The sequence below is a fragment of the Dendronephthya gigantea genome, unplaced genomic scaffold (genome assembly GCF_004324835.1).
Source record: "Dendronephthya gigantea isolate DGI-Jeju-01 unplaced genomic scaffold, DenGig_1.0 000811F, whole genome shotgun sequence".
NCBI lineage: Eukaryota > Metazoa > Cnidaria > Anthozoa > Malacalcyonacea > Nephtheidae > Dendronephthya > Dendronephthya gigantea.
The window spans coordinates 1-22,451 of record NW_021163821.1 but is presented as its reverse complement, the minus strand read 5'-3'; the positions used below and the strand labels follow the sequence as shown (position 1 = coordinate 22,451).

At 35.4% G+C, this 22,451-nt stretch overlaps 2 protein-coding genes and 1 long non-coding RNA gene across 3 annotated transcripts; all 3 read left to right on the top strand.

The window, feature by feature from the left end:
• The first annotated feature begins 11 nt into the window (after positions 1-11).
• LOC114544489 lies at positions 12-6,133 on the top strand. Its single transcript, XM_028563116.1, has 4 exons — positions 12-362; positions 1,087-1,497; positions 2,000-2,413; positions 3,575-6,133. Exons 1-4 carry the CDS (start codon positions 360-362, stop codon positions 5,168-5,170), a joined length of 2,424 nt encoding a protein of 807 aa, XP_028418917.1. The 5' UTR covers positions 12-359; the 3' UTR covers positions 5,171-6,133.
• A 7,929-nt stretch (positions 6,134-14,062) lies between these two features.
• LOC114544490 lies at positions 14,063-15,518 on the top strand. Its single transcript, XR_003690446.1, has 3 exons — positions 14,063-14,196; positions 14,525-14,605; positions 15,092-15,518. It is a non-coding gene; the product is annotated as an uncharacterized LOC114544490 (long non-coding RNA).
• A 917-nt stretch (positions 15,519-16,435) lies between these two features.
• Positions 16,436-16,822, top strand: LOC114544487. The gene has a single exon (XM_028563115.1). The coding sequence runs from the start codon at positions 16,436-16,438 to the stop codon at positions 16,820-16,822; it is 387 nt and encodes a 128-aa protein (XP_028418916.1).
• Positions 16,823-22,451: the final 5,629 nt, after the last annotated feature.

Below are 22,451 nucleotides of genomic sequence, written 5' to 3'. Positions count from 1 at the left end.
AACATACCGAAGCATTGAATGACTCCAACTTTACATCGTGTGGTTCACAAACTACATCAAATGGTCCGGAAACGCGCGATCCACTGGCAACCGTGCGCAGAAATTCAGGCATTGAACTTGGTCATTCTGAAGGCAAAGTCGAAAACACGTCGATCAGTTCGAAAACCTCAAATGAGTATAACCCACTAGAAGCTGATGTTTCAGTGTCGAAATCTGTAAAAGTTGTTGAACCGCAAGTAAATGAGGCTGAAAATATCCTGGGAAAATCTGAGCCCCAGTTGGTCCAGCAAGGTGTCCAAAGTGATGTTTGCAACTCCCCAATAGGGAATGGTGGCGAAACTAAGAATGGAGAGAGCGAAATGGTAAATATACGCTAAACTTTATTAATTTTGAAATATATTATTTAGCTATATACCGTCAACCAATCTTGTTGTGATAAAATTTAACGCTTTTATTAAAGTTTAATAAAGTTGCATCTTTAGATTATCACTAATAGAACGAATTAAGTGGTACAATTAATGCCAAAATCATACTCGTAGTTAACAAATGTTGCTCGTGCTGGGCGATGTTGCTCGTACAATTAGGGATTAATTGTATTTGTGATGTTTGAAATTTTGACAAAATTTTCACAAAATTTTCTATAAAAACGTCACTCGTATTCCAATAATATTTCAGATGTGCTAGAGCACCCCGCTGAATAGCTGGCAAAAATTTAACACTTCCCGATCTCTGATTCACATATACTTCATGCCACATATTCACAAAAACCTATTTATCCGTAATAATCTTTGAAATTCAACATTTTGTAAATCGTTTTGCCAAAATCGAGCAAAATGCGCAAATATAAATTTCCCTCACTCATTATACCTTTGTATGGGAAATCGCTTTGGCCGCGAGTTTGCCCCAATGTTTTCATACATCGTTTTCTCGGTTTAGATATCCCGGGAAAACACTCGCTCTCGCTGTTCATATGATTATTACATCCAAAATTTAACTCCAAGTCATATTTAAAGTGTAACATCTCGTTGCCTCAAAATACTCTTTTGTCTTAAGATATTTAAAAAAAACGTCTCTATTTCATCACAGGTAAACCTGGACCAACCGAGTGAGATGCAGAGTGAGTTGAGTTCCACAGAACATACCGAAGCATTGAATGACTCCAACTTTACATCGTGTGGTTCACAAACTACATCAAATGACCCGGAAACACGCGATCCACTTGCAACCGTGCGCAGAAATGTAAGCATTGAACTTGGTCATTCTGAAGGCATAGTCGAGAACACGTCGATCAGTACGAAAACTTCAAATCAGTATAACCCACTAGAAGCTGATGTTTCAGTTTCTAAATCTGAAAAAGTTGTTGAACCTCAAGCAAACGAGGCTGATAATATCCTGGGAAAATCTGAGCCCCAGTTGGTTCAGCGAGATGTCCAAAGTGATGTTTGCAACTCCCCAATAGGGAATGATGCCCAAACTAAGAATGGAGAGAGCGAAATGGTAAATATACGCTAAACTTTAATCATTTTAAAATATACTATTTAGCTGTAATACCACCAACCAATCTTGTTGTGATAAAATTTAACGCTTTTATTAAAGTTTAATACAGTTGCATCTTTAGATTATCAGTAATAGAACGAATTAAGTCGTACAATTAATGCCAAAATCTTACTCGTGGTTAACAAATGTTGCTCGTGCTGAGCGATGTTGAGGGATTAATTGTATTTGTGATGTTTGAAATTTTGACAAAATTTTATTAAAACCGAAACGATTAATTAAAACAAAACAAAACGATTAATTAAAACAAACCGTTCTTCGCAGTTCTGTTTTCATACATTGTTTTCTCGTGCAGTCGGGTTTGAATATCCCGGTGAGACACTCGCTCTCGCTGTTCATATATTACATCCAAAATTTAACTTGAAGTCCTATTTAGAGTGTCACATCTCGTTGCCTCAAATCACTCTTTCTCTTAGGTATTTAAAAAAACTTCTCTATTTCACAGGTAAGCTTGGACCAACCGAGTGAGATGCAAAGTGAGTTGAGTTCCACTGAACATACCGAAGCATTGAATGACTCCAATGTAAAGACATCGTGTGGTTCACAAACTATATCAAATGACCCGGAAACGCGCGATCCAATGGCAACCGTGCCCAGAGATTCAAGCATTGAACTTGGTCATTTTGAAGGCATAGTCGAGAACACGTCGATCAGTACGAAAACCTCAAATCAGTGTAACCCACTAGAAGCTAATGTTTCAGTGTCTGAATCAGAAAAAGTTGTTGAACCTCAAGAAAATGAGCCTGAAAATATCCTGAGAAAATCTGAACCCCAGTTCGTGCAGCAAGATGTCCAAAGTGATGTTTGCAACCCCCAAATAGGGAATGATGCCCGAACTGAGAATGGAGAGAGCAAAATGGTAAATATACGCTAAACTTTAATAATTTTAAATTATACAATTTAGCTATATACCACCAATCAATCTTATTTTGATAAAATTTAACGATTTTATTGAAATTAAATAAAGTTGTATCTTTAGATTACAGAAGATATATAATTAATTAATGAGTAATAGAACGAATTAAGTCTTGCAATTAATGCCAAAATCATACTCGTGGTTAAAAAATGTTGCTCGTGTTGAGCGATGTTGAAATTTTCACAAAATTTTCTATAAAAACTTCACTCGTATTGCTATAATATTTCAGATATGCTAGAGCACCTCGTTCAATAGCTGGCCTTCCGCGTATACGCGTTTTGTATAAATAAGAACTCTATATTAACAATGTTAAGCTAGTGGGTTTTCTGGCAGTGCAAAGTAGTGGAGTGTTAAGCGGTTTTGGTCTCTAGTGCGGTATGTGAATGTCTGGGTGCGAATACGCGCCGTTTACTTTCTGTTTTTTTTTTACCTTCTTTTCTCTTTTGATGTTTGCAAACCCCGAAAATGAACCTCTGAAAATATCTTTAGGTTAGTTTTTGGGTTATTTGATATCTGATTCATTTTTTGAGTTTCTTTGTTTTCTCAAAAGTGCAAGCGTTTAGCGGAGGCCTGGAGATGAAGTGATCTACCATATCTAAATTAGCTTCATCGTTAATTCCAAATTTTACTCGCTATCGCATAATTATCTAAAATTAAATCAAATCAGCATACAAAATAACTAAATAAAAACACCAAAATAAAACTTTGCTTTAATTGTAACCACTCCTATGCAAAAAACATCAATAATAATCATGCATTGCGTATCACAATCAATTCTTACCTATCTTTCACGTATTTAGAAATTGTAAAGAACTCACCTTCCGGAGACCTTTTGTCTCGATTCATTCGAGAAGCCACTGGAACAACTTCTGTTCGTGTCTCTCTGGGATATCCAAACTCTTGAAAACGAATAATTAAAACATTCTGTTTTCATACATTGTTTTCTCAGTTGGGTTTGAATATCCCGGTGAGACACTCGCTCTCGCTGTTCATATATTACATCCAAAATATAACTTGAAGTCCTATTTGAAGTGTCGCATCTGGTTGCCTCAAATCACTCTTTTTTCTTAAGATATTTAAAAAAAAGTGTCTATTTCATCACAGGTAAACCTGGACCAACCGAGTGAGATGCAGAGTGAGCTGAGTTCCACAGAACATACCAAAGCATTGAATGACTCCAACTTTACATCGTGTGGTTCACAAACAAGATCAAATGATTCGGAAACACGCGATCCACTGGCAACCGTGCGCAGAAATTTAGGCATTGAACTTGGTCATTCTGAAGGCATAGTCGAGAACACGTCGATCAGTACGAAAACCTCAAATCATTATAACCCACTACAAGCTGATGTTTCAGTTTCTAAATCTGAAAAAGTTGTTGAACCTCAAGCAAATGAGGCTGATAATAGCCTGGGAAAATCTGAGCCCCAGTTGGTGCAGCAAGGTGTCCAAAGTGATGTTTGCAAGTCCCCAATAAATAAAGACAACAAAATGGTAGCAGTTGATTTCCAATTTCCTGATGACAGTTCTCCGGTTGCGCATTCTAAACCGGATGATTTAACTAGGGACACTGTCGAACATCAGTCTCAGCCCGGCCTTGAAGACTCTCTAAAGGCATTAACTAATTGGAAAATTGGCGTTGCAAAAACAAATCGTAAAAACGATCTTCCTTCAAACGAAATTTGCAGCGCGGAAAAATTAGACAAAGCGGCTCCAAATGGGGATTGTCTCAAGGTATCACAAAAGGTCGACAATCTTAATGCAGAACAAGGAAAACAACATAATTTAGATGACGTCTTCAGCTCTGATGAAGCAAAACAACAGACGTTAAACGATAGTTTAACAGAAGTATTTGCTTCTTGGGGAGAAAAATCGACTAAAAAATCAGAGGGCTTAGGAATACGTATTGCCGAGGAAGAAAAATTGCACACGTTGAACGATAATACTACTCAGGTATTGGGCGAACAGACCGTTACTTTGAACAAAGAGGTTTCTCGGGAACAAAAAGCAAATGAATCATTAACTTGGCATGACTTAAAAGGCCTTACTAGTAATGAAAAAAGGAAACTAGAGACGTTGAAGGAACTCAACCGCGCACAGGTTTGTGAACCAGAAAACGGGGTATCTGTCGGTATAGACAATAATCCAGTATCATTAAACAAGAACGGAGAACAATGTAAGTTAAATATGGTTTCTGGCACAAGAGATTTCTCTTCTCGTAGCGAAGATAATGTCACAAACGAAGAGGAATTGGCCGTACCAGTCCCGGAAGCCAATATGCAATTAATTCTCAGAGTTCTGGATTCACAGGAAGGGGCTAAAACGTCCATTCGTGTTCTGGAGGAAGATGACATTGGACTTGCCACGTTAGACAGGTTTTGTAATGTGAACGACTCCGAGGGATGCGATTCCAACGATATTGATGTGTATCTCAGAATTTTGAACAAAACGGGAAGACCTTTAGGTATCGAGGTGGATAGTGCAGAACAGCTTGTCGGAAACTTGACATCAAGTGGATCCACGCAAGTGCATTGTCTCACTTCACAGGCACTCCAAGAAACTGTAGCTGAATTAGTACAACGACAACCTATCAGCAACCCTGCACCTAATTCTAGAAAAAAGAGGAGAAAACTAACTGGGATTTATAGAGAAATTCTCTCAAGAAAGCCCACTCGCACAAGAGATAATTACCCAAAATAATGCTGATGCCGGTGTAAACTATTACGATATCGGGAATTCTTGCCAAAGGCATTATACTGAGATGACGAAGACCATTCTGAACGAACGTCACAGGTTTAAATTGCGTTTTTTTATTTTCCCAGTTGTGTTAATTTTTTTGGTTTATTTTTTGTTTTTGCTGGCAACATGCGATATATAGTAAAGTGAAAAGCTATCTTCATGGCCAACACCACCTGGTTATATACAACAGATGTCAAATCTTACTTTCTCCATTTTATAATTAGAGGTTTACTTTAGTGCCCTGTTATGATAGCTTAAAACTAGTTCATGTCCGGAATCATCATCATGTGGTAATGTAGCGATAACATCATATACCATGATATAGTATGACGTTGCATCACATATCACCAATCATATGACTTCGCATCATATTACATCACACAAGCCCCGTCTACGGCTAAAATGGGTACTCGTGCCCAATTATAATATGATAATATCGCAGGTAACGTAATTTGAGTACTTTGAATATAATGTTTCCAGTAATTCGACGGTTACGCGTACTGTCCACACGTATCCGGCGTTTTCTCCCACTCAAAAAGGGGGGGGGGGGAATCTGAAAACGCTCTCCAGAGTGGAAGAATTTGAAAACGACGGCTGAGCGGATACGAGTGGACGGCTTTGCCGGATAAATTTGAAAACGTCACTAATCAAATTGTTTCCATATTAATAAGGCTTGTTTCACGTCTTGTGGCTTACGCTTAACTTTATATTGCTACATTACCGTCAAATGAGTCCTATTTAAAACATAGTCTGAAATATTAACCATTTGCGGTGACCTGATGAAAAACTGAAGTTGGTTGGTAGGAGACCATATAAAGACAGCTACTGACGTTTATTTTAGTTATTTGTCCTTCATCAGCTGTATTCGGTGTTTTTTGATAAGAATAAAGCATTGTTATTACGAACTTCTGTATTCGAAATATTACCATTGTTAATCTTGTACACGAGTTTGGCTTCGGATTCTAGTCCATGTTCCTTATAAGGGTTTTCCACCCCAGCTCAGCCTAAGCAGCTTCTGAAGGACCGTGCTCGTTGGGATAACCCAAAACTATTCTCGCAGCCCTGTTTTGAAGCCTTCGCTATTAGATTCATTATACCCATTCTGAAATCAATGGCGTTTCCTGCTAGATATTTATTTGCGAATTCTATCAATAACTATAGTTAAACTAGAAACACGTGTATGCAGCAACCCCTTGCCTAGGTTAAACGAAATCATTTAAGCATATGGATGGTAGCATAATATAGTTGAAAAATTTATGTGGTTTGGAGGATGGTCGGGGGGTACGTGTGGTAACGTGCGGTTTGTGAAAAAAGAAGTATGGAAATATTTTTCTGCAAGTGAATGTACTGTAAGTCATAGCAAGTCGTAACGGCTAAGAGCCGTATATTTTCAAAGAATCAAAGTTTACCCTCCTATTTTTTGGAAAAAATGGCAATAATTCTTACGTTTTTCTGGAAGCTAAGTTAGTCGTCTCGAAACGAAAACTATTGAAATCACTCATTGTTAAAATTTAAATGCCGTGTTCACGAATTTCAGCCCGTGGGGATTTAATGCAACTTATAAAATGCTAAATGCTTTGTGTTGCTAGAGAAAGGGGACATGTTGAAGATCATGGTCCTTGAGATGCACATTTAAATAATGTTATCCATATTTGTAAATTGTAAATATTGTTGATAAATATCAATCTTGCGAACAAGCAAATTATACTGCATCATATGCATGCATAAAAATCAGTATGGCAAACATTTATACATCTCTGGGTCCCAACCAGTGAACTCTAAAAAGACTGGAACGATAACTTGGCCGCCATCTTTGAAGCCAGCACTGATGGCCGCCATGAAGGCCAAGAGTTGAAATTACACCACCAAAACAACGCCGGTTTTTATACACAAATCCTTCTCATCTGATCATGAATAAAAGCTTAAAACAAGCATTGACACTTAGATTTTACTAAAAAACAAGTTTTATGAACGTGAAAAGGTGCAAACCTATTTTTTTTGCGAGTTGAAGGCGAAGTTTTTTTTCGGCCCGTTCAAATTCTTTAAATATTTCAAGTACAAAGCTGGTACCTCGCCGGTTTTTACAGTAAGATGATGCGGATTACTTAGGTCTATCCAAAAAGGGTAAATTCGTTGTTTAAAGTTGAAGTGGTCAAATAAAAATTGCACTTTTCTCGCAATTTTTTGCCAAAAAATACGATTTTTACGGAATTTTCACTCTCCCCAGTTCTTTTGAAGGCTTGATTTGCTCGCTCGGCTGCCGCCTTAATCAGCAAATTATATTCAAATCGGCTTCATCCAATGACTAGTCTTTATTGTTGAGTTATCGTTCTAGTCTTATTAGAGTTCACTGGTCCCAACAGAGTGCTTAGGTATTCAAACTCTAACAATTACATTCTTATGGGTGATTTCAATAGTTTTCGTTTTTTTGGGACACCCATATATATGGGACATACATATATATATATATATATATATATATATATATATATATATATATATATATATATATATATATATATATATATATATATATATATATATATATCGCGATCCGTCCTCGTTATGGGTGAGATTAAAATATGATTAATGCAAATTCGCTGTTCTAACATATGTCTCAAGGGATGACTGAATTTGTGATCATGTTTTGATCTATCTGTTTAAACAAAACTTGTTGGTGCACAAAGATGCAACTGCTAAAACTAGTAATATGCATATTTTTTAACAGATAACCACCCAACACATCATGTACAAGAAGTTGTAGAACGAGTGTACGACAGTCCTGATTTCAATCCTATTGAAGAGGTTTACATATAGCTTGCTATCTCATTCAACTGTATTTGCGGCGTTCGCAGTAAACAGTCCATGTTAATATATTCTTCGTGTGGGAATAAAGATTTGCTCGCTGTTGGGCGACCCATACGGCAAGGCTTTACATCACCCGTGTTCCAAAAGGTGCTGAGAGTACGATAGACGGTTTTTAAACAAACAAATAGCTGTGCTGTAATTTCGTCGATGATTCTTTCGTAAAACAGTCGTTGGTAAACCATTCTCCACCTTAAATCATCCGAATATGGTCTTGGCATTTTCTAATCGTTCACCTTGCTATACTCGAACTCGCAATTAACACGCTTGTACAATCCCACGCGTGTTGATGCATAATAATGTCACGTGATCGATATATACATATACTTGCTCAGGACAACCTTTTTGATAACGACAGTATATATATATATATATATATATATAATATATATATATATATATATATATATATATATATATATATATATATATATATATATATATATATATATATATATATATGTAGCTACCGTTTCTTCCGGTAAGTGGTGTTTTCCGGTATGCGAGTGTTATGTGACGGAACACGCGGGTTTCAGAGGAGAGTTTTTAGGCGAATGGACGCCATATTGACAAATTTATATATGCATGTAGAACCAAACGGTTCTAAACGTACTCAAAGGGTTTTTAAATGTACTCTGAAGGAGAGTAAACGTAGTTAAATAAAGTGAACTGAGGTAGTAGAGGAGAGGTAAAGAAAAAGTTATTGTAAACGCGAAAGTAAGGTAAACAAAGTTGAGTTAAATGGAGTTGTGTGTATTAGTCCGGGTCGGCGTCCAAAGAAAGTTACAGTTTAGAACCGTTTGAGAATTCTACGCGTGATCAGAGTGAAAGTCGTCAGAAAAAAGATAGTATTACCGTTTGAAAATTGTGTTGTTTCAAGGGAATATGGTATGGATTATGTCGTTACTTTAGTTGGAAACAAGGTGGAATCGTGGGATTATAAGTATTAAAGTCGTGGGTGTCACGTGGAATTTAATACGTTTGAAAAGGTTTGGTCTTCAGGAAGAAGACGCTATTGTTATTTCACATTGCATTGTTGAACGAGAGTGTATTACTTCATAGTTGTTTACGATAGAGGATCGATATTACGGAATTATTCGGTCATTGGTGTGTTGGGTATAAACATATGGTACTTAAAGGGACATATTTCAGGAAGAAAACAATATTGTATTGTACAGTACGTTGGCTATAGCCTTAAATTGTCAGCTTGAACACGTCGAACTGGTTTCGGTAGTTAAACTCGCGATTACGAGTTAGTATTGTTTGGATATATTATTATTGTGGAACATGAAGTAATGAGGATGGGGTTTCATCTAGAGTGATATATTATGAACATTGTGTACATTAAACTTTAAGTAGACTGAGAAAAAGGATTTGCAATTATTGAAGTGCAATTAAATTTAGCTATTATGAGTCGTGAAGAATATATGCTGGAGAACATAAATAATCTATTCAAGTCCAGGTTGGAGTATATTAACAGTTTATCAAGATTACACGAGGACATTCAAGGACTTATGGATGCAGGACTAGGAAATACTGACGAGATTGTGTCGAAGAAAAATGGGTATGATAAACTATGGAGTGAATTTGTTAGTGTTCATGAGCAGTACTTGGAGGTTGTTACAGCTGAAGATGAAAGAAGAAGAGCTAATTTAACATACAAAGATCAGATGGACGAAAAGGTACATTTGGACCAACTATTTGCATGTTGGGGAAGAAAGTCAAAGTTGCAGAGTACTGGTAAAGGTCAAAGCCAAATTAGTGTTTCAACAAGTGGTGCAAGTTCAACATCAGCCTTGTCGAAGAAGAGAGAGAAGGTAGCCCTTGCACAGTTAAAAGTTAGCCAGTTAATGCAACGACATGAAATGAAAAGGAGAATGGCAGAGCTAAAGTATGAATGGAGGAACAGGCAAAGGTTAGTTTCAATATTCAAAATGAACTAGCTGATGAGTATATACGGGGACAATATGAATTAGACCCTCTGCCTGAGAATGTTGTTTATGGATTGGATAGTGAAATTTATACTGGTCGTCCTTCAATCCAAAACCAGTCGAGAACAATGCAGAATTTTGGGAAACATGAAGCGTATAGACCGGTAGTGTGTGTAGCAAGTAGAATGGACTGGGACTATGCAAAACTCACAATGGCGAATCGTCCAGTTGTGAACTACCCCACTTTAGTTCTAGCAGCGAAGCAGCATACAAGTCAGCCTAGTGCTTTCAGCCCTCAAACAAGTAAATTGTGGAACTATCCTGGAGATGATAGATTGCAGTTAAACACCAAATTACCCTCAGCATTTCAAATGCCATCTGTAGAGAACTGTAGAAACTTTGATACACCTCTATGGCACCCAACTGTAAAATTACCTACAGAATCAGCAACTAAATTACCATGGCAATCACCTGAGAGGAGGGTGGAGTTGCCAATGCCTGTAAGGAGTGACAGTGGCGAAGAGATGGTTAGAGCATTACGACAAGTAGTGTCAACCCCAAGGATTAAATACATGAGGAGAGCCTATGAATTATGTCTCCTTCATTCATAACTTTGAAACTTGTCTGGAGAAGGATAACCCTGACAATGCCACAATACTTCAACTATTGATACTGCAATGGGAAAGCTCTTGAAGCAATAGAGTCTTGTGTGAACCTGCCAGTGGAACAAGGTTATGTTACGGCAAAGAATACCTTAAAGGAAAACTTTGGGAAGCCCCATATAATTGCGAAAGCACATATCAGGAAACTGGAGAACCTGCCGGTCCTGAAACAAGCAGATGGACCGAGTTTGTTGGAATATGCAAGAAAGTTAGAAATTGCTAACAGAACCCTGACCAGTATGGGGCCAGAATATGAAAGTGAATTAAGTCACGTAAACACTTTACGCGAGTTAAATAGGAAGCTCCCCATGTTTATGAAGGTTAAATGGACAGAGCGTGCAGGAACAATTATTGAATCTGGTTCAAGACCAAATTTTCAAAACTTCTTGGCGTTTGTGCGAGGAAGAGCAAAACTTGTAAACAATGAGTTTGCGGAAGATCTTTCAAGTAGTACGTCAAAGATAAGAGGGAAGGGACAAGGGGTAGGTGGACGCTTTGTACATAGGGCAGCTGCTTTAACTGCAGGTGCACAGCAAACCCAAGAAAGAAATCGTGTGTCAAATTCGCCTTATTCTAAATGTTTGTTCTGTTGGAGCACATAGGATTTGGAAGTGTTCAGCATATAATAAGATATCGTATCAAGACAAGAAGAAATTTGTTCAGGAAAATCACCTATGTATGAAATGCCTTAGTAATGGCCATTTTATGCGGACATGCCCCAAAGTACATTTTCGATGTCAGAAAGAAGGCTGCAATGAAGGGCATCATACCTTGTTGCATCCTCCAGAAGCAATTACACCTCAAGGAAATCGTGATGGCAAACATTTGCCTGATGAACACAGTAAAGAAACAGGCTCCGATAATGAGAAGAATAAACAGGCAGAGTCCAGAGTAACTGTGGCAACTGGGGCCGGCGAGAGAGTTTGCCTCAGCGTTGTACCAGTGAAAGTGCAAATAAAGGGACGAGAGCAACCTTTAGTTGTAACATATGCTCTATTAGATTGTGGCTCAGAAGTTACACTCATTCATCAGAAATTGCAGAAAGAACTAGGAGCCCATGGTCAAAGGATTGATTTCTTCCTTTCAGGGATAAATGGGTCTAAACGAATTGACAGTGAACTTTTGGATATCGTAGTCACATCCATGGACGGGGTGACATCACTGGAGTTATCAAATGTACGGTCAGTTGAGCAAATGCCTATTGCTGGAAGTTGTATTGCCCGCAGAGAGGATATTCAGAGATGGCATCATTTGGATGGTGTTCCAATAACAGAATTAGATGCGAATGAGGTAACATTGGTTATTGATTGGTCTGCAGGAGAAACCCAGCATATTCGTACCACTCGAATATCGCATTGGTGAAGAGAATGATCAAGTGGCGATCAGGTATAGCCTGGGATGGACAGTTGTTGGCCCTCTCGGGGAAAGGAGAAAGAACAACTGCTATAATACGAAATTTGCTCGGACAGCAACACAAAAAGCCCTGTGACAAATGTGAAGCCCCGAGTCAGACAGTGTCTGTTGAATGAACCAGAACAACCTATGGAAGAGGATTATCAGCTTGAGAACAGTTCGGATGAAGGTATTTCAATGCTACATTCAAATGGGTCGGCCTCTGGGTTAAAGTCGTGTTTAGTTGAAGAAAAGTCCATGCCGCAAGATCTGAATCATCAGTTGGAGAGACTGTGGAAAACTGATTTTGAAGATTGTATTTTGGATACCAATGTCTGTCAATCCATTGAAGATAGAAGAGCTCTGACGGTGATGGAGAAATCGCTAAAAAAGGTGGATGGTCATTATCATGCAGGTCGCCCTTCCATGGCGACATAAACCACCCTACTTACCTAACAACAAGGAAATGGCACTGCGGAGAGGAATGGTGTTAAAGAAACGTTTACTAAAGGATGAAAGTCTTCTGAGAAAATATGCTTCAACGATAAACGATTATCTGGAAAAAGGATATGCTGAGAAGATACCGCAAGAACAGCTGCAATCAAGCAAAAACCCCATTTGGTATCTCCTGCATCACCCGGTAACCCATCCTGCAAAACCTGAGAAGATAAGAGTAGTCTATGATTGTGCCGCCACCTACAAGAACACCTCTTTAAACCAGCAGTTATTACAAGGTCCTGACCAAACAAATCAGCTTGTCGGAGTGTTAATTCGGTTCAGACAGGAACAAGTGGGACTAGTCTCAGACATAGAAGCTATGTTTCACCAGGTGCTGGTTGAACCACAGGACTGTGATGCTCTTCGGTTCTTATGGTGGCCGAACGCAGATCTCTCGGGAGAAATGAAAGAATACAGAATGGTCAGACACTTGTTTGGTGCGACATCCTCGCCAAGCGTGGCGAATTTCTGCCTAAGGAAAACAGCTGATGATCACGAAAGCGAGTTTGATCAAAGTGTAGTGGATACAGTACACAGCAAAAAATCATTTTCTTATCGAGAAAATATATCTTATCTTAAGAATTTTTTTCTTATATAAAGAAAATTTTTCTTAAACCGAGAATTTTTTTTCTAACTCTAGGATATAAAATCTCCTTTAGAAAGTAATTTCTTAAAATAAGAAAGTCGTCAAGCCACAGATTTACAGAGTTTAAAACAAGAAATTATATTCTTATGAATTAGAATTTTTTTCTTATACTGAGAAAATAATTTCTTGATATAAGAAAGATTATCTTAACTTCTGAAATTCTCAATATGAGAAAATTAATCTTGAGTAACATCCCAAATATTTCTTAAAATAGGAAAGCTTGCCTTATCTGAATCTGGTTTCAAGAAAATAATTTCTTGGAATAAGAAAGATTATCTTAACTTCTGAAATTCTCAATTTGAGAAAATTAATATTGAGTAATATCCCAAATATTTCTCAAAATAGGAAAGCTTGCCTTATATCTGAGTCTCGTTTCAAGAAAATAATTTCTTGGAATAAGAAAATAATAAGAAAACAAGAACTTAATGGGGTATAAAAAATTGATACAATAGAATTATTGTTATTTACAATGAACAAATGTCCGCCTCCCTTTATAAATTATATTAAGCTAAGTCTTATGTACAAACAATTTTTCCAAAAAGAAGCTCTTTAGAAACAAATTTCATCATGAGAGAAATGTGTCACATTTAGCCTTTCAATCGGTGTGCTTGGTTATTGAACTAAAAACACCACCTTAATTCGCTACCCATGTACAATAATATTTGATATACTAAAAGTAAGATTTACAATGCAAAAGTCAAAGATTGATATTTTAAATTTTAATTATCATGGAAAGGAGCATGGATTGCAACATAACGTCGTGTGCGCGACATATCGCGCGTGATCACGCGGTCAACGAGAGAGCGCTAAAGGCATTGTGGGAAGAAGCGCGTCCTTTTCAAATTTTCGTCGCTGTTGTGTTACGCGTCTTCACTGATCGCCGATATTTTATCGATTTTTTTCAATTCATACGTTTTAATATGGATCAAGAAACGACAAGTTTGCTCGAACAAATCGCTAGAGTGGTCAAAGAATGCGAGCAGATATTGGAAGGTATTAATTTTGTTGAGTATTGCTACAATTTAATAGTATTTTAACCGAACGTACTCTATTAAATTCGTTACGAACTAAACTCAAAATTCTGCTACTAGTAAACGAATAGTAAATATCGCACGCTTAAGACTGACTTATAATTAGCTTAATCGTATTTTAGTATGTTGTTATTTGCCTTTCTATACTCAGATGCTGTTACATGTAAACGTTTATAATTTATCAGATATTTGTGCTGTGTGACCTGGGGTCTGGTATCTAGATTCCTCTCCCCCACACATATTGCAATTGAAAAGTGGTACACCCTGGTAAATATTTCAATTTTTTATAGGAACTGGCATTGTAGAAGATGAAGAAAGATATAGATATACTCTATTTTACTGGAAATGGAAATGAAAACAAGCCTTTGAAAGTAAGACTATTTTTAAGATGCATGTTTTTTACCATTGTAATGTTAACTAAAACATTAATTATTTTTTATTGCCTTGATTTTAATGCATTATAAAGAAATACTTTTTCTCTTGTTGCATGGTATTTGATAAACTATATGATTATGGCCTACATTTCAATAAACCTATATGTTGCCAGATTTTTACCAGTTAGATTGTTGTTAGATATGTTGCAAGTTTTGAAATTATATACATTAAAATTCTATTTGTCACAATTAAATCACAATAATATCAATAGCATAACCATCTCCCAAACATCCAGAAGGCTTGTCGTAACATGATACATCTCCTAAAGAAGATTTCTATGATATTTCCTGACAAAAGTGGACAAAATTTAGGATAATTAGTTAGTCCATGAATTAACTGCATGTAAATCTATACAGAGGTATTAATAATGTGAGCTTAAATTGTTGATATGAGCATTCATTTTGTTTGTACTCTATATATAGGTTGACAGTGAAGATCTAAAGTATTTTGGGGAAAATGAGTTCGAAATCTTCCAATCATCCTGATTGACCAGGAAGGTATTTACATTGTTATTGAAAAACATATTTTGATGTGGGCAGCAGTTGAAAAGATAGCTGATGCAGTTGTTGCCTTCCTGGCTTCATTCTATTTGTTGGACATTGACTATCCAAAACATCATGAAATAGAATTGCCAGTCCTGCAAGTTATAATTCTAAAAGACACTCAAGTGCCACAGGACATCAGTTTAGCTTGTATAAGCATGTTAAGGTCATATAAAGAAGTAGGTTGAACTTTTGTTAAGTAAAATATCCATGTATATTATTACTCATATTATAAAAGCATATATTACTAGGATTTTCAGCTATTTTTAATAGTCAAAATTGTCTCATTTGAAGTTATTTATTCTCAAAACAAGGATGTTTTTCTTGAAATAAAATTTTTTTCTTATATGTAAAAAATATTTTCTCATTTTTTAGGTGTAATTTTATCTAACTTAGACATTATAATTTCTTATGAAAGATGTTTTCTTAAAACAAGAAAATAGGTTTTAAGAAAAATTTTCTCATTCTGAAAAAAATTCTTGCTCAGAAAATATTTCTTGCTATTCTCCCACTTTCTTATAACAAGAATATTTTTCTTAATATAAGTAAATATTTCTCAAATTAAGTTAATTTTTCTTAAAAAATAGTTACTATATTTCTTGTTTTAAGATTATTTTTCTCCAAAATTTCTTGTTTTAAGAAAACATTTTTTCTTAAAAAAAGAAAATATTTTCTTGATATGTTTTCTTAGCGAGAAATTATTTCTTGCTATTCTCCCATGAAAATTTTTCTCATTTCAAGATAAAAAATCTTGAAATGAGTTTTTTTTCTCAAAATAAGAAAGCGACTTTTTGCTGTGTAAAACGCTATATATATGTTGATGATATGATGAAATCAAGTGAAACAACCAGATGAAGCTGTGGCTTTAGTACAAGAAAGTCGTGAACTACTAGCAAAGGGGGGATTTCGACTCACGAAGTGGTATAGTAACAATAGAAAGGTACTAGCTTCCATTCCGGAGAGTGAGAGAGCGAAATCAGTGGCCGATCTCGATGTAGAGAAACTTCCGATTGAAAGTGCACTTGGGTTGAAGTGGAACACAGAGGATGATACTTTCATTTGGGACGTTACTGAAAAATTGCCTCGCTTCTTTAACACAGAACCAGTGACGCGAAGAGCTCTGGTATCGGCTGTATACTCGTTGTTCGATCCGCTAGGATTCATAGCACCATACGTCATGAAAGCTAAGTTATTGTTACAAATGCTATGTAGGAAAGGAATCGGATGGACGATCCCCTCGGAGAAGATGAATGTGCCCAGTGGAAACGGTGGTTGGAAGATCTTTCAAAGTTGTGTGAAATACGCGTGAAACGGTGTTTCAAACCTGATGAACTCGGCGATATTGTGGAGATACAACTACACCTTTTTTCCGACGCATCGAGAGTTGGATATTCGGCAGTCGCATTTCTTCGTCTTACTGACAATAAAAATCAAATATACTGCGCGTTCGTTATGGGGAAAGCTCGATTGGCACCTAACCGTGAAATTTCTATCCCTCGGCTGGAACTGACAGCTGCCGTTATATCAGTGAAATTATCAAAGATAATACGAGACGAGTTAGATTTGGAAATCGGAAGAATTTCTATTGGACAGACTCTACATCTGTTCTAAAATGTATCAACAATGAGACCAAGAGATTTTATACGTTTGAGTCGAACCGTCTAACCATCATTCACAATGGTTCGGAAGTTAATGAATGGAAATACGTTAATCGGAAGATAACCCAGCAGACGATGGATCAAAGGACTTAAACTGGACAATTTATTAAAGAACAATCGTTGGTTGCAAGGACCTGAATTTTTGTGGAAAAACGAAGACTATTGGCCGAAGAGGGAAGAGATACCGATCATGAAGGAAGACGATCCTGAAATCAGAAAAGAAGCCCGTATTTACACTGCAGCAACTAGTGTTCATCCCGTGGAAAGATTGATCTCATATTTCTCTATGGTGGAAGTTGAAGCGTGCGGTAGCGTGGTTGTTGCGTTTAAAGAACAACTTCGGATGAAGTTACAGCTACGAAAGATTGCAACAGAAGATATTGAAGCACACTGGAACAAGGAAGAATTGTTGTCAACGCAATTGACCTTGAATGAGCTACATGCAGCGGAGGAAGAAATACTACAACGAGTACAGAGAGCAGCGTTTCCTGATGAGCTGAAAACGGTTCAAGTCCAAGACAATCAAAATTCGAAGAAATCACTAAAGAAAAAAGGATCAGCTCTTCGTCAGTTAAATCCATTCATAGGTTATATTTTCATGTTACGAGGGTTCGAAATATACATTACATATATTAGAATAATTTTATGAATTATATAGTGTGTATAGACACTGTATATACACACATACTATATACATATATTATATGGTTCTATGGTTATAGTTATATGGATAGTGGTTATTAGTTATATGGTTAGTGGTTATGTGGTTATATGGTTATGTGGTTATATGGTTAGTGGTTATATGGTTATATGGTTATATGGTTATGTGGTTATCTGGTTACATGGTTATGTGTTATGTGGTTAGTGGTTATATAGTTAGGTGGTTATATGGTTATGTGGTTATATGGTTATGTGTTATATGGTTATATGGTTATATGGTTATATGGTTATGTAGTTATATGGTTATATGGTTATATGGTTATGTGGTTATATGGTTATATGGTTATGTGGTTCTATGGTTATATGGTTATATGGTTATATGGTTATGTGGTTATATTGTTATGTGGTTATATGGTTATATGGTTATATGGTTATGTGGTTATATGGTTATGTGGTTATATAGTTATATGGTTATGTGGTATATGGTTATATGGTTATATGGTTATATGGTTATGTGGTTATATGGTTATGTGGTTATATGGTTATATGGTTATGTGGTTAGTGGTTATATGGTTATATGGTTATGTGGCAATGTGGTTATATGGTTATGTGGTTATATGGTTATATGGTTATATGGTTATATGTTATGTGGTTATATGGTTATATGGTTATATGGTTATATGGTTATATGGTTATATGGTTATGTGGTTATATCGTTATGTGGTTATATGGTTATATGGTTATGTGGTTATATGGTTATATGGTTATATGGTTATGTGGTTATATGGTTATGTGGTTTTGTGGTTATATGGTTATGTGGTTATATGGTTATATGGTTATGTGGCTATGTGGTTAGTGGTTATATGATTATGTGGTTATGTGGTTATGTGGTTATATGGTTATGGGTTATGTTGTTATATGGTTATATGGTTATATGGTTATGTATTTAGTGGTTTATGGTTATGTGGTTATATGGTTATATGGTTATATGGTTATATGGTTATATGGTTATATGGTTATATGTTATATGGTTATATGGTTATGTGGTTATATGGTTATGTGGTTATGTGGTTATTTGGTTATGTGGTTATGTGGTTATATGGTTAGTGGTTATATGGTTATTGGTTATATGGTTAGTGGTTACATGGTTATGTGGTTATGTGGTTAGTGGTTATATGTTATGTGGTTATGTGGTTAGTTGTATGGTTATATGGTTAGTGGTTATATGGTTATGTGGTTATTGTTAGTGGTTATATGGTTATGTGGTTATGTGGTTATGTGGTTATGTGTTATATTGTTATATGGTTATATGGTTATATGGTTATATGGTTATATGGTTTTATGGTTATGTGGTTATGTAGTTATATGGTTATTGGTTATATGGTTATATGGTTATATGGTTATATGGTTATATGGTAATGTGGTTAGTGGTTATATGGTTATGTGGTTATTTGGTTATATATTTATATGGTTATGTGGTTATATGGTTTTGTGGTTATATGGTTATGTGGTTATATGGTTATATCGTTTTATGGTTATGTGGTTAGTGGTTATATGGTTATGTCGTTATATGGTTATATGGTTATATAGTTATGTGGTTAGTGGTTATATGGTTAGGTGGTTATATATTTATGTGGTTATGTGGTTATGTGGTTATGTTGTTATGTGGTTAGTGTTATATGGTTATGAGGTTATGTGGTTATAAGGTTATGTGGTTATTGGTTATATGGTTATGTGGTTATATTGTTATATGGTTATGGGTGATGTGGTTATGTGTTATATGGTTAGTGGTTATATGGTTATTGGTTAGATGGTTAGGTTACATGGTATGTGGTTATGTGGTTAGTGGTTATATGGTCATGTGGTTATGTGTTAGGTTATATTTATATGGTTAGTGGTTATATGGCTATATGGTTATGTGGCTATGTGGTTAGTGGTTTATGATTATTTTGTGGTTATGTGGTTATGTGGTTATGTTGTTATATGGTTATATGGTTATATGGTTATGTATTTAGTGGTTATATGGTTATGTGGTTATATGTTATATGGTTATATGGTTATATGGTTATATGGTTATATGGTTATATGGTTATGTGGTTATATGGTTATGTGGTTATGTGGTTATTTGGTTATGTGGTTATGTGGTTATATGGTTAGTGGTTATATGGTTATTGGTTATATGGTTAGTGGTTACATGGTTATGGTTATGTGGTTATGTGGTTAGTGGTTATATGGTTATGTGGTTATTGGTTAGTTGTTATATGGTTATATGGTTAATGGTTATATGGTTATGTGGTTATGTGGTTAGTGGTTATATGGTTATGTGGTTATGTGGTTATGTGGTTATGTGTTTATATTGTTATATGGTTATACTATGGTTATATGGTTATATGGTTATATGGTTATATGGTTATGTGGTTATGTGGTTATGTGGTTATGTTGTTATATGGTTATATGGTTATATGGTTATATGGTTATGTATTTAGTGGTTATATGGTTATGTGGTTATATGGTTATATGGTTATATGGTTATATGGTTATATGGTTATGTGGTTATATGGTTATGTGGTTATGTGGTTATTTGGTTATGTGGTTATGTGGTTATATGGTTAGTGGTTATATGGTTATTGGTTATATGGTTAGTGGTTACATGGTTATGTGGTTATGTGGTTATGTGGTTAGTGGTTATATGGTTATGTGGTTATGTGGTTAGTTGTTATATGGTTATATGGTTAGTGGTTATATGGTTATGTGGTTATGTGGTTAGTGGTTATATGGTTATGTGGTTATGTGGTTATGTGGTTATGTGTTTATATTGTTATATGGTTATACTATGGTTATATGGTTATATGGTTATATGGTTATATGGTTATGTGGTTATGTGGTTATATGGTTATGTGGTTATATGTTATATGGTTATATGGTTATATGGTATGTGGTTAGTGGTTATATGGTTATGTGGTTATTTGGTTATATTTATATGGTTATGTGGTTATATGGTTATATGTTATATGGTTATGTGGTTATATGGTTAGTGGTTATATGGTTTTGGTTATATGGTTAGTGGTTACATGGTTATGTGGTTACATAGTTATGTGGTTATTTGTTATGTGGTTATGTGGTTATGTGGTTATATGGATATGGTTATGTGGTTATACGGTTATGTGGTTATATTTTATGTGTTATATGGTTATGTAGTTAGTGGTTATATGGTTATATGGTTATGTGGTTATATGGTTTTATGGTTATGTGGTTATGTGGTTATGTGGTTATGTGTATATTGTTATGGTTATACTATGGTTATATGGTTATATGGTTATATGTTTATATGGTTATTGGTTATATGGTTATGTGGTTATGTTGTTATATGGTTATATGGTTATATGGTTATGTATTTATGGTTATATGGTTATGTGTTATATGGTTATATGGTTATAGTTGGTTATATGGTTATGTGGTTATATGGTTAGTGGTTACATGGTTATGTGGTTATGTGGTTATGTGGTTAGTGGTTATATGGTTATGTGGTTATGTGGTTAGTGGTTATATGGTTATATGGTTAGTGGTTATATGGTTATGTGGTTATGGTTAGTGGTTATATGGTTATGTGGTTATGTGGTTATGTGGTTATGTGTTATTGTTATATGGTTATACTATGGTTATATGGTTATATGTTATATGGTTATATGGTTATATGGTTATTTGTTATGTGGTTATATGGTTATGTGTTATATGGTATATGGTTATATGGTTATATGGTAATGTGGTTAGTGGTTATATGGTTATGCGGTTTTTTGGTTATATATTTATATGGTTATGTGGTTATATGGTTATATGGTTATATGGTTATGTGGTTATATGGTTAGTGGTTATATGGTTATTGTTATATGGTTAGTGGTTACATGGTTATGTGGTTATGTGGTTATGTGGTTAGTGGTTATATGGTTATGTGGTTATTGGTTAGTTGTTATATGGTTATATGGTTAGTGGTTATATGGTTATGTGGTTATGTGGTTAGTGGTTATATGGTTATGTGGTTATTTGGTTATGTGGTTATGTGGTTATATGGTTAGTGGTTATATGGTTATTGGTTACATGGTTAGTGGTTACATGGTTATGTGGTTATGTGGTTATGTGGTTATGTGGTTAGTGGTTATATGGTTATGTGGTTATGTGGTTAGTTGTTATATGGTTATATGGTTAGTGGTTATATGGTTATGTGGTTATGTGGTTAGTGGTTATATGGTTATGTGGTTATGTGGTTATGTGGTTATGTGTTTATATTGTTATATGGTTATACTATGGTTATATGGTTATATGGTTATATGGTTATATGGTTATATGGTTATTTTGTTATGTGGTTATATGGTTATGTGGTTATATGGTTATATGGTTATATGGTTATATGGTAATGTGGTTAGTGGTTATATGGTTATGTGGTTTTTTGGTTATATATTTATATGGTTATGTGGTTATATGGTTATATGGTTATATGGTTATGTGGTTATATGGTTAGTGGTTATATGGTTATTGGTTATATGGTTAGTAGTTACATGGTTATGTGGTTACATAGTTATGTGGTTATATTGTTATGTGGTTATGTGGTTATGTGGTTATATGGTTATATGGTTATGTGGTTATACGGTTATGTGGTTATATGTTTATGTGGTTATATGGTTATGTAGTTAGTGGTTATATGGTTATATGGTTATGTGGTTATATGGTTTATGGTTATGTGGTTATATGGTTAGTGGTTTATGTGGTTTTGTTGTTATATGGTTATATGGTTATGTGGTTATATGGTTATATGGTTATATGAATATGTGGTTATACGGTTATGTGGTTATATGGTTAGTGGTTAATAGTTAGTGGTTATATGGTTTTTTGGTTATGTGGTTATGTGGTTATAGGGTTATGTGGTT